This window comes from Trichomycterus rosablanca, chromosome 7 (assembly GCF_030014385.1).
Source record: "Trichomycterus rosablanca isolate fTriRos1 chromosome 7, fTriRos1.hap1, whole genome shotgun sequence".
NCBI classification, from domain to species: Eukaryota; Metazoa; Chordata; class Actinopteri; order Siluriformes; family Trichomycteridae; genus Trichomycterus; species Trichomycterus rosablanca.
Window position 1 is genome coordinate 11,349,491 of NC_085994.1, and position 12,675 is coordinate 11,362,165.

The 12,675-nt window shown below is 38.7% G+C and overlaps 1 protein-coding gene across 1 annotated transcript; it reads right to left on the bottom strand.

Annotated features, from left to right (window-relative positions):
• Nucleotides 1-582: 582 nt before the first annotated feature.
• Nucleotides 583-9,896, bottom strand: atp5pb (ATP synthase peripheral stalk-membrane subunit b). Its single transcript, XM_062998380.1, has 7 exons — nucleotides 9,772-9,896; nucleotides 7,676-7,712; nucleotides 7,328-7,473; nucleotides 6,396-6,559; nucleotides 5,399-5,524; nucleotides 5,002-5,181; nucleotides 583-789 (listed from the first exon to the last, which is right to left on the bottom strand). The coding sequence occupies exons 1-7, from the start codon at nucleotides 9,797-9,799 to the stop codon at nucleotides 712-714; spliced, it is 759 nt and encodes a 252-aa protein (XP_062854450.1). The 5' UTR covers nucleotides 9,800-9,896; the 3' UTR covers nucleotides 583-711.
• Nucleotides 9,897-12,675: the final 2,779 nt, after the last annotated feature.

Genomic DNA, 12,675 nt, shown 5'->3' on the forward strand with positions numbered 1-12,675 from the left:
CCATATTGCTAAAAATGCTTTTTTTTTTTTTTTTTTTAAATAAACAAACCACTAATATACCAATATACTGATATATTCCAACAAAAACCCTTTACCTGAGACAACTTTTCAGCTTCAAATTTTCAGCCTAGAGATTCCTTCCTAAACTGGTAACCAGCATTTACAGAGCAGCATACAAGCGATACTGCATCCAGCCTGAACTTCACTGCTTAGCTTAGCATAAAACCCTGTGCAAAGTCCAGCTGCACCTGTAACAACTCAGCAAACAGGAAGTGAGCTCACGCAGGTATTATCTCTCTCAATTACAAGCAAGTATACTGGAAAATCTTCTTTATATCCCCAGTTCAAAGGTTGGAAGCACCAGTAATAAGCTAAGATTATGCATGAATCACAAACGTCTAGAACTTCAACCTTAGGATTCAGGCTTTTATTCAGCATTTATGACCAGCTTAGGTGGAGAGAACCAACCCTACCTCGTCATGACCATAAATGTTACGAAAACAAATCTAATCCAATTAAAAAAAGAAGTGACAGTTGTTCTGAAATTAAAAAGAAAAAAAAAAAAAAAACAGGAGCCATATAGTGTGTATAACCAAATATTTTATTCAATCGGTTTATGTACACTTCGACAGTCAGACTATCTTTACAAGGACAGTTTATTAAAGGAAAAGCAGGTGGCTCCAATATGGGAGAGGCTCCATCAGCAGAGGTTTACACTGTGGCCTTGGCCTGAGTGGCCTTAGCCAACACTTTCAGATCGGAGATGCACTTAGCGATACTCTCCTTCTCCTGAAAACGAACCAGAGGCAAAAATGTAAATATGTGAAGACATGTGAATCTTGAAAGAAGACCCTGTCTATGAGCTGCATCTTAGTAATCAAGCTGAGACTTCTGCATTTATAGTCTGGATATTGGTATGAAGTGATGTAATAAAATTCTAAATAACCTGCTACCACCATCCAGCAGAGTGACACAGACTAGCCATGGCAGATAGTAGCAGGCCGGTACTAATGAGTACTTTTACGTTTTCCTCAAATGGTAAATCATAACTTTTCTTGCATACCAGCACTGCCGGTTCTCTGTTCTGCCCCTTCTATAGGTTCTGGGTGATTCATAACGACAGTGGGGCCAAAGAGTATTTAGTCAGCCACTGATTGTGCAAGTTCTCCTACTTAGAAAGATGAGAGAGGTCTGTAATTTTCATCATAGGTACACTTCAACTATGAGAGACAAAATGAGAAAAAAAAAATCCAGGAAATCTCATTGTAGGATTTTTAAAGAATTTATTTGTAAATTATGGTGGAAAATAAGTATTTGGTCAATAACAAAAGTTCAACTCAATACTTTGTAACATAACCTTTGTTGGCAATGACAGAGGTCAAACGTTTCCTGTAAGTCTTCACCAGGTTTGCACACACTGTAGCTGGTATTTTGGCCCATTCCTCCATGCAGATCTCCTCTAGAGCAGTGATGTTTTGGGGCTGTCGCTGGGCAACACGGACTCCACAAATTTTCTATGGGGTTGAGGTCTGGAGACTGGCTAGGCCACTCCAGGACCTTGAAATGATTTTTACGGAGCCACTCCTTCGTTGCTCGAGCGGTGTGTTTGGGATCATTGTCATGCTTGAAGACCCAGCCACGTTCCATCTTCAATGCTCTCACTGATGGAAGGAGGTTTTGGCTTAAAATCTCACGATACAAGACCCCGTTCATTCTTCCCTTAACACGGATCAGTCGTCCTGTCCCCTTTGCAGAAAAACAGCCCCAAAGCATGATGTTTCCACCCCCATGCTTCACAGTAGGTATGGTGTTCTTGGGTTCTTCTTCTTCCTCCAAATATGACGAGTTGAGTTTTTACCAAAAAGTTCCATTTTGGTTTCTTCTGACCACATGATATTCTCCCAATCCTCTTCTGGATCATCCATATGCTCTCTGGTAAACTTCAGACGGGCCTGGACATGTACTGGCTTAAGCAGGGGGACACGCCTGGCACTGCAGGATTTGAGTCCCTCTCGGCGTAGTGTGTATACTGATGGTAGTAGGGCTGTCGCGCTAACCGCAATTTTGAAATATCGCGGTATAGACCAGCCAACCGCAGGGCATGCCAAGCAACCGCAACACCGCGGTGTTCACGTTTTTTCTTTCTTTCTTCTATTTTTTTTTGTTCATATTGTTGCAGGTCCATCTTCTTTTATACGCTTACATTCGGGCGTAATAAATGTTAAATGAATTCATAATGAAAATGAGCTAGGAGCGTCATTTTCCCGCAACCTGTTCTCATGCGTTGCTGCTGAGTGTCAGGCTTTGTGTTTTAAAATGTAAACAATCGCAACAGGAATTATAGGCAAGTTTATTAATGATCAAATTGAGTTCACACTCAATAAATACTTGTAATTTAGACTATATTCAAACAGCCTTGGTGAACTAAAACACTTAATGACGGTTAATATGGCATTGCAGCCTGCAAATATTCTCTTTCTGGTCTTGCTGGAATGATTTAAATGTATTTTTTCGTTGAATAAAAATGTATTGAAACGAATAATAACTTGAAATGTAGTATATATTGTTATGTTAATTATACCTACTAAATAGATAGTTTGTCGCATTGTAAAGTCGCATGCAGGTACAGTACACGTGTATTAGTGTAACGAGCCCCATCAGAGAGAGTTTTAGTACCGAGGGGAACATCGCTACCCCACTCAGATTCTCTCTAAACCACATCAGATGAACGTGTTGGTTCTTCTAGCGCGCATAATAACGCAGGTTTAAACTCTTACAGACTTTATTATATTTCTTTTTTACCATATTTTGATTAGATGTGTATTTACAATATTTAGCCTAAACACTTTTTTTCGTTTCACACTGTATATCTAGCCTAGGAGCTAAATTTAAACCTTTTTTTAATAGAGAAAAGACGCGCATCCCTGCTCTGTTCTGTATTTAACATTAAACACGCATTTCATTGGTCTTAAAGCCGTCTCATCTTTGTCATTATAAAGCAATAATATACCGAATCATAGCCTAACAATAAAGCTTGTTTATATAGCTCTAAAATCCAGATAAATTAAGTAATTTTCAAAAACAAAAAAAAATGGCGATATTACCGCGTACCGCGATATTGAGACAGGTTGAATATCGCAAGGGGAAATTCTTTCACCGCGACAGCCCTAGATGGTAGCCTTTGTTACTTTGGTCCCAGCTCTCTGCAGGTCATTCATCAGGTCCCTCCGTGTAGTTCTGGGATTTTTGCTCACCGTTCTCATGATCATTTTGACCCCACGGGATGAGATCTTGACCCCAAGGGAGATAATCAATGGTCTTGTATGTCTTCCATTTTCTTACAATTGCTCCCACAGTTGATTTATTCACACCAACCTGCTTGCCTATTGTAGATTCACTCTTCCCAGCCTGGTGCAGGTCTACAATTTTCTTCCTGGTGTCCTTCGACAGCTCTTTGGTCTTGGCCATGGTTGAGTTTGGAGTCTGACTGTTTGAGGCTGTGGACAGGTGTCTTTTATACAGATAACGAGGTCAAACAGGTGCCATTAATACAGGTAACGAGTGGAGGACAGAAAAGCTTCTTAAAGAAGAAGTTACAGGTCTGTGAGAGCCAGAAATCTTGCTTGTTTGTGGGTGACCAAATACTTATTTTCCACCATAATTTACAAATAAATTCTTTAAAAATCCTACAATGTGATTTCCTGGATTTTTTTTTCTAATTTTGTCTCTCATAGTTGAAGTGTACCTATGATGAAAATTACAGACCTCTCTCATCTTTCTAAGTAGGAGAACTTGCACAATCAGTGGCTGACTAAATACTTTTTGACCCCACTGTATATCATGAATCGATATCATCAAGGGAGCATTATCTCACCTGTTCCTGTTCTCTCAACAAGTCTAACAAGTAAGTTGCTAAGTAACGTTAATTCTGAATAAAATACTTAATGATTTGCTAATACACATGAAAACAAGTGAATAACAGAAGTGCTAGCACTTTTTCCACACTTCAAGCACCGATATAAATGATTATCAGAATGATTATGTTGTAAAATTAGTACTTAAAGCTAGCAGTTAGTCAAAAAGCAAATAATATTAAAAGATTATTTGATATATTAGATCATGAGGTCATTAGCTGAATTTAATTTAATTTAAAAAAACCTTGTACGCGAACGCCCCCTTGTAAAGGTTTTATGTTACATCTTTTATAGCCAAAGAGAGAGTAAGATGCATTGCTTGTGTTGCCTGGGTCACGTGAAAAATCATGGACAAAATGTGAGTTGCCTGAAAAAAAGTTTGAAAGGCCCTGCTCTAGAGAACCCCTTAAGCTTTTTAAGAAAATTACAGTACTTCTTCTACATTCATTATTTTATAAGATACACCTACCACACAGATAAACTTTGCATGTACAGTATACAAATACTGACTATAGCCAATCTGATGTTTTGTAGAATTCATCAACCCCCTTTGTCTGGTTCCTTTTAAGGTTTTTTCCTATAATTTTAAGGGAGTTTTTCCTTGCCACTGTTGCCCTCGGTTCGCTCAACAAGGGTTTTTGGTCTGTGGGATTTTGTAAAGTTGCTTTGAGACAATGTCCACTTTAAAAAGCGCTATACAAATAAATTTGACTGGACTCCTTGTACCCCATTTATCAACTGAAAGGGACCCTATAGGACAACCGCTGACCAAATGTTAATTGGGGGTGGACCATTATTAGCACTGCAATGATACTGATATAGTAGTTTGTGTACTGGTGGGAGTATGAGGTGGAGCAGTGATTTTAAACATCTTGACATCAATACTGGAAGGAAAATAGTGCTTCAACCAAAAATATAAAAGCCAGCAGTGTGCTGTGATCAGAAAACAGGGGAATTACATCATACAGCAGCAAATAAGCTACAGTCAGTAATTGAATAATTGAATAGACAAGGGTTATCTGTATGGTAGGTACTGCTTGTGCAGGCACCTCATAATCATCTGGAAAGACAGATGTGGCTCATGTACCTGCTGTGGCGTGATGCTCTTAATGACGTTCTGTTCCACCCAGTTGACCATGTGCTCCTGCTCCAGGCGCCGCTGCAGATTTTGAAACTCCACCTGATATTCTAGCCTCTTCTTTACCTCGTTGGTCACCATGTGCAGACGCTCCCTGTAGTTGGTCTCCAAAAGCATGGCAATGTTGTTCTGTAAGCGAGAGGAATTTAGTATGCTCTAACATCAGCAGGGCTTGCACAACTATTCAGGTATATAATGTTCAAATCTCACAACTGCATTATAATTAGAATCCCAGTACCAATGACACCAACACTTAATACAATACATCTAATACAAATTGTAAACGTGGTCAACTTTTGTTTTGCAGAATATCAACAACATGTAAATTAAGCAATATTTGTCTCACCCTCTTGGCATCAAAGAGCATGTGTCTTCCCTCCACTCTCCACTGCTCCTTCTTTTCATGCTCAATAGCTTCAACCATGCTATTCATGCCCACGCCCTTAACCTCCTGGGCCTTGGCCACTTTCTCCTGTAGGAAGATGAAATCAAACCATCCGATAAATATTGTTTATTTTAGGGTTGCATTTTGGCAACTTACTTTGCACAATGCCTGTATGTACCAACAGTCATTATATATTGGGACACATACACGTTACACATATAGAAGCTGTAAACTCAAGAGCGTTTTAGGCAAAATACAACTAAACACAGAATTGAGACTAAACAGCTGTGTTGCTAATTTGAGGACAAATGCTTCAATTTCCTAGGGAGTAAAAAGACTAGACTCTAGAGCACAAAAAGGTCCTGTTGTCTGAATCGAGATTTACACTATTCCAGAAGTATAAATCTAGGCAAATCTAGTCTTTGAGGCATGCTTTATAGAGTGGTTTGATTCTCCAATCATCAACACAAGACTAAAAATGAATGCATCTCTGAAGGGAACAGCGAACGTATGCCATAAAAAGCTCAAGATGGTGCAATTAAATTAGAGTTTGCAACTTTTGGCCAGGCTGTGTGTGTGCATGTACGTGTCTGTGTAAAAATATATCTATAAATTTAAGGCACACATGCACAAATTGAGCAGTCTACTTACAGTCTATAGCAGGAAGGGTTACATTAACACAAAGACAATGTGCATTCAGAATGCATGTTTAATTAACAATACAAAAATACAAAATCATTTTTTTTTTTAAGTTTTAGATTTATGTGAGCAGAATTCTCACTGAGTAGTAGTGGTCTCTTCTTAATGTTCTGCTAAAGTGTAAACAGTCTAATGACATAAAAGCTGAAATATCTCCAGCAAAAGTCGCCTTTAGCAAGTCAAGGAATAACATTTGCCTGACTGCATCTCTATCAATCTCTACAGCCGCCACATACACAATGCAGCCCAATAAACCCACCTCATTCAATTTATCAGCAAAAGCTGCCACTTGTGGACCAAACTTCTTGACTCCATAAATAATAACTGCACCAATTGAGGCAGCGGCAAAGGTCTCGTGGTTGATGACGTAGATCTCCTTAGAGAGAAAGTACAGGAGCAGACCAGTTCCAAGCATGTAAGGCCCTGAAAAAAACAGTTACATTAGCATGAGGCAGACTGGTAGTTACACCTTAGCAAAGCCAATTCAAAAATAATGCTACCTGCCACATAAAAAAAAATCAAACATTAAACTTAAAAATCAAATGGACAGTTGAACATATTGGGAGTGTCCTCTGCTAAACTAAAAAGTAATATTATAGCCCATTTGTTTTGCACAGCGTGCTGTAGTACAGTTCAATTTTAAATCCATGATGCCACATTTATTGGTTATTTACATTGGCAAGTGACACTATACTATGCCTGCAGCAAACCTGGTTACTCCTCTTGGCCAGTGACCCAGTGTATAGCTGTAGGCCATATGGGTGGAGCAAGAAACAAAACAGGGCATTGATTGGTCAAAGGCAGCCATTACAGAACTGCCATTGCAGTGTGACAATACAAGTGCCAAAGCTTTAACAAAACTGCAATATAGTTTAAAAATCACAGTGGGGTAAAGCTCTTAACTGTTACCACTGTGGTTTACAGTTACCCTGGTGTTTCAGCTCTTAGTGTCTAGAGATAAATGCAATCACAGCCTCACCTGCTCCTGCTTTTACAGGTATTCTTGTGCAATTGGAAACAGACAATAGCACATTAGGTACAGTATGGATAGTTCTTAATTTGGGTGTACCAGATTGTACTTTAGGGTTGTGTGCAATGTCCTAAATGTGTCTAAAAAAACAACATTATGCAAAGACCAAACATGTTCTGCACATTATAAAATGTTTTTAGTAATACTGACTCAAAGAGTACCTGTGACCCCAGTCTTTGGGTAAAGTAGTGTAAAGAGCTCCTCTGGAAAGATTCCATGGCGAACTTTTCCTCCCTTTTCTGGCAGAGGGGGTACAGGTGCCAGACTCTGGGGGGATGAGTGGAGGGAACGAGAGGCCTGAACCACACTAAAATGGGTGAGAGCAATATTAATACATGACATCACAAAACAAGGTGGAACAATACATGACAACAATGCTCATAGTATGGATTACAAAAATACTTTAATAGACAATTCACAATTATATTTACTGAATGTTACAAGTGTAATATGTTGGTCTTTATGCAAAAACATAGCAAAAAGAAACACAACATAACAAACTTGCATACCATGGTCCAAAGGAGCCACTGTTCTTCAGGGCAGAACCTGCAAACAATAAACAAATGAATCAAATCAGTATCCCATCACCAGTGCCTGTATGTAGGCAGATCATTTTGCTCAGTATACCTAAACTGGCAGAGTTTTATGTTGTATGCCCTCCCTGACACAACCTTACTTATTTTATTTGGGGCTAAGCTTTAGACCTGACAAGTGCACATCTCAGTGGCTAGGCTGTTTATCCAGCCTTCTAACCCCAGACATAGGCAATCAAGTCTGTGTAGACACTGACCGGCCAATAACACACTGAAATTCTAGGGTGCGTCATTAGAGCACCCTTAAAACACTTAGGGTTAAACAGGGCTTGGGAATGTACGTCATGCCACAGTGTGAATTCTAAATGTCAAAAGCATTAGTTGGTTTGTTTACATAAGTGGACGTTTTAAGTAAGTCTGCATAAAAAAAGTGTCAAACATAAACAACATACTAAATCAATCTGCCAAGAACGCAAAACAACAGGAAATTAATTAGTTATATTAAATAATGGCAATAAAAAATAAATGAAAAATACAGTTGGCTCAGCTGTAATCCAACAGTGATATAAACAATCTATAAAACTTCACTTATAAAACGGATAGTTCCGGTCCTAAAATCTGATTGGCTGAGCCGCGTTCGGAGCCGTTGTAAAATCCCCGATAAACTCACACCTATGACCACCTCACATCATTCCATATTAATACGCCACTGAAAAGAAAAGTTAATGTTATTTTCGCCCTCACGTTGCCTAGCAACACTGTTAATCGGATTACCTTGCGTCGCGGAAGAATGCTTTATTGTAAGTTTATACACAATAAATACATTTATGGTTAAACATTGTTGTATTTATTATATTTTATGTTGACCGCCGTTTTATAAAAGCAATAAGCCACTCGAGACCGTGCATTACTGTTACGATTTTAGCACGGGGAAAGAAGTTTTAGGCACTCCGCTTCGCGTCGTGCCAAAAACGTCATCCCCGTGCTAAAATCACAGTAACGCACGGTCTCTCGTGGCTTATTGCTTTAATATGACATACAGCAAAACATATTTGGACAGCTGTTCATTTTTCTGGACAGGCTTTCCATAGGATTTTGCAGTATGTCTACGGGAATTTGTGGCTATTCAGTCAAAAGAGCATTTGTAAGGTCAGACACTGATGTTAGAATAGAGCGCCTGGCTCATAATGAAGGTTCATCCCAAAGGTGTTTAATGGGGTTGAGGTCAGAACTCCAAACTCGAAAGTCATGCTGGAAGAGGGGCCTTCCCCAAACTGTTGAAAGCACATCATTTATTTTATACACCTCCAGTTAACAAAGGATAAGGCTAGAACACCGGTACTCAGTAATTAGGAGCTATTATCATTTCATTCAGGTCACAAATCCTACTTAAAACTTACAGCATTCGTTGAAAACAGTATGACGTCCACGATGAAAATAATTTATAATATAATAAAAATTATATTCAGGAAGATTTATATAAATTGCACTCACTAAATTGCCTCGAGAATACCGAATTTGTGCATTAAATGACATTCAGGTTAATATTAGTTCAACTGTCACATCAACACCGCTGGAAAAGTCAAGTTCGCTCAATGCTAAAGCTGCAGACCAAAACTAAAGCATGCTAGCAAACTGCACACTACCGTACTAGATAGTATGTGTACATAGTACACCAGTATCCAGTATCGTACTATACTATTTAGTAAGATAGTACACAGTTTAGGACGTATGTTACATGAAGGACGTCAGTCTAGACAGCCGGTGCTAGTTTGCATGGCTATGGCTAAAGCTAATCGCTACTACTACATAATATATACATTCCCAAATACCAGTAAAAAATAAAGTTACCTGAAATAGTATAATTATAAACAGGTCCAACATTATTTACTAAAAAAATCCCATTTACTGTTGTCACAGACACTGTGGGAAATAAATTCTGTTAGCTTAGCAAGCTGTATCAGGCTGTTCATTTTACCCTTCAACTTCACACTTGCGCTATACTCCTGGTGGGAAAAATTTAAAACACATAAAACAACAATACTGACTATTTTGGTTTAAGATAGACCAACCTGAAACAAGCACAAGTCTGGAGAGCATATCTGGAGGAAGAATGGGCAATAATACAGGCCGAAACTTCTCACACAGCAGACACAGTGCTAGCTCTGCTCGGCCTCACCGTGCCCTTCTGCAAAGACCAAGGGTGGTAAAGAATCTCACACCAGATATCGCGACATCTCCAAAACCACGCTAGTTCGAAACCGGAGTTGTCGCAATACACCATATTGTCCAGCAGATGGCGTTTGTTCTCATGACTGAGTTTCAGTTCAAGGACACACCTGCAGCACGGGTTGTAAAAAAAAGTGTGAACACTTTTGAATTACATACATTTATTCACTTATTTCTTTGTTCATCTTCATTCTAAACAGGAACGTGGTGGGTCTGAAACCTACACTGAAACACTAGCTGCACAGACTACTAATCAAACTCGAGGAATCACACTCATGCATTCACTTATTTATTCACACCTAGGGTATGACAGTGACAGGATATCAGATAGCAAGAGGTAACCCACAAGGTAAAAAAACAAAACAATCCAAATGATTCAAACCCATGCACCCCAGAACACTGGTTCCTCTCAAGGTTTCTTCCTCTAATTTTAAGGGAGTTCTTCATTGCCACTGACGCCCTCGGCTTGCTCAACAGGGGTTTTTGTATCTGTTGGTCCTGGATTCTGTAAAGTTGCTTTGAGACAATGTCTATTGTAAAAAGCGCTATATAAATAAATTTGACTTGACTTGACTTGACTGAAGCTGTGCACAACCCACACTTCCAGCTGTGCCACCAAAAGCTGCTCGTAAAATGCAGTCTGGTTATAATAAGACACAAACACTTTCTCCCGAACGAACACACAAACAATAGTAATCATTTGCGCTAACAACTTCTTTAGCTAGTTAACATCTAAAGAACTGCAGGCCTCACTTGCCTTAGTTATGGTCAATGCACATAATTCCACAACAAGAACGACACTTGGCAAAAATGGCATCCTGGAGAACTTTTCCTCTGGAATGTTGACCATCAGTTTGTGATCTAAAGCTCAGGAGCAGTTAGGTTATGCGGCAGGACAATGATCCAAGCAGACAAGCAAATCCTTCTCTTAAAGGCTCAAAAGAATTAGGGGTTCTGAAGTGGCCGAAGCAAAGTCCTGACTTAAATCCCAGTGCTGTGACTTTAAGACTTTAAATGGGCAGTTAATGCTCAAAAAATGTCCAGCGTAGCCAAAGTAATATAATTCTGCAAAGAAGAGTGGGTCAAAATTCCTCCTCAGCGATAAAACAGACTCATTGCAAGTCATCACAAACATTGATTGCAATTGTTACTGCAGGGTGTCACAACCAGTTATTAGGTTTATTAGCAATTACTTAGGTGATATATGTTTTTTAAAATCTATATCTTCAGTAAATAGAATGATAATTGAGCTAATTTTGTGTTTACTTATGTTGTCATGAAACATGAACATTTAAATGTGACAAATTCTCAAAAATATAAACTGATGTTATGATCCCTCCTGACCTACAACGTTCCTCCTCCCCTGCACCTAGAGTTCAGTTGAGTAGCCAATGCCATGTGAAAGCATCAGCCATGTCTAATCTCAGGGCCCATCCGTGTGCAACACCGCTTTCAGTATGGGTGGCTGTAGAGATAGAGGCACTCATGAAAGCTGTGTGGTTCCTCTTACTTCCTGTAAACTAGCAAGCCTAAAGAAATAGACCGCGCTTTATTGTTCAAACTCGTTTTCACTTTGTCAGTTGCAGTGTTTTTTAGCTTCATCTTTTAGCACAATTCTCATCTTTTAGCACGGGACTCAGATGAAACAGGTATTTTAAATAAATGTAGTGATTCTGAAGGTTTATGCAATCTGAAGTTTGTGTTTGCTCTTTCTGTGCTCTAGTAGGTGTACTAGCTTCATGCAGGTTTTCAGTTATTGTTTATATCTCAGTTATAGTTGTTCTAGGAAGATGTGAATTATACATTGTTGCCTGTTGAATCAATACATTCTTAGAAAAGTTATAGATAAATAGCAAACTTAATGAATCCATACAGACTTTACACATTGTTAATTACTGCTTGGAAGTGGCTTGGGATTCTTCCATTTTCTAATATGTTTAAATATTAAGCTTATTATTTCTATTATCTAGACATTAGTGTACACTCTTTAAATAAATATACTTGTGTTTATTGAATAAAGCTTAAATGTTTCTGTTCTGTGTTTGTAGCTGTGTGAAGATCAGCGAGTGGCTGCTCTTAGACCAGAACACCACCACAGGTGAATAACAGTCGTAAACTGATTCTGCTTGTATTTTGGGTGAAGAAGCTCAGGTTATAACTTTTTATTGTTTTTTAATAATAAATATAGACATATATTCTTTTAATGAAAAATAAAAGGTCTCCTAAAACTAGTCAGAACTTAAGTTAGCCAGTCTTTTAGCTGCAGGCCATTATGTTGTGTGCTACCTTTACTAACCTAAACAAAATGATTATAATGATACAGATGAGTTACAAAAATACAGTGTTTTAGTCAGGTGTTTGGCTGTCACAAGTCATCAATATGATATTTAATATGCTTTCATTGTACAAGTCTTAGAACCTGTACTGAATTAATGGAACACCACTAATTCCAAAAGATATCTAAATATCTAGATATTCCAAAACTCTAGCCCACCAAATATCAGCTGGCCAGGTATCTAAACAGACATAATAGGCTATTGGGGGGATGGCCGAAATCCTGCAATGGCTTGCCACCCTGTCCAGACCATGCGACCAGTGTTTCCCAGGGTTACCAGACCTGCCGTGACCCTTACCAGGATGAAGCAGTTGATTAAAATAAATGAATAAATTAAGCTTTTGTAAAGGCAAAGGCCAAATCATGTTACTCCTTTAACATACCTAATGTATTTTGATTCTGTGCCAGTAAA

Bases quoted from the DNA above. Each gene is read 5' to 3' on its own strand.
- atp5pb (XM_062998380.1), bottom strand. From the start codon at position 9,799: ATGCTCTCCAGACTTGTGCTTGTTTCAG. The intron at 7,474-7,675 runs GTATGCAAGTTT...CACCCATTTTAG, and splicing joins AGTGGCTCCTTTGGACCATG to TGTGGTTCAGGCCTCTCGTT. The intron at 6,560-7,327 runs GTACTCTTTGAG...TGTTTTTTTCAG, and splicing joins CCCAAAGACTGGGGTCACAG to GGCCTTACATGCTTGGAACT.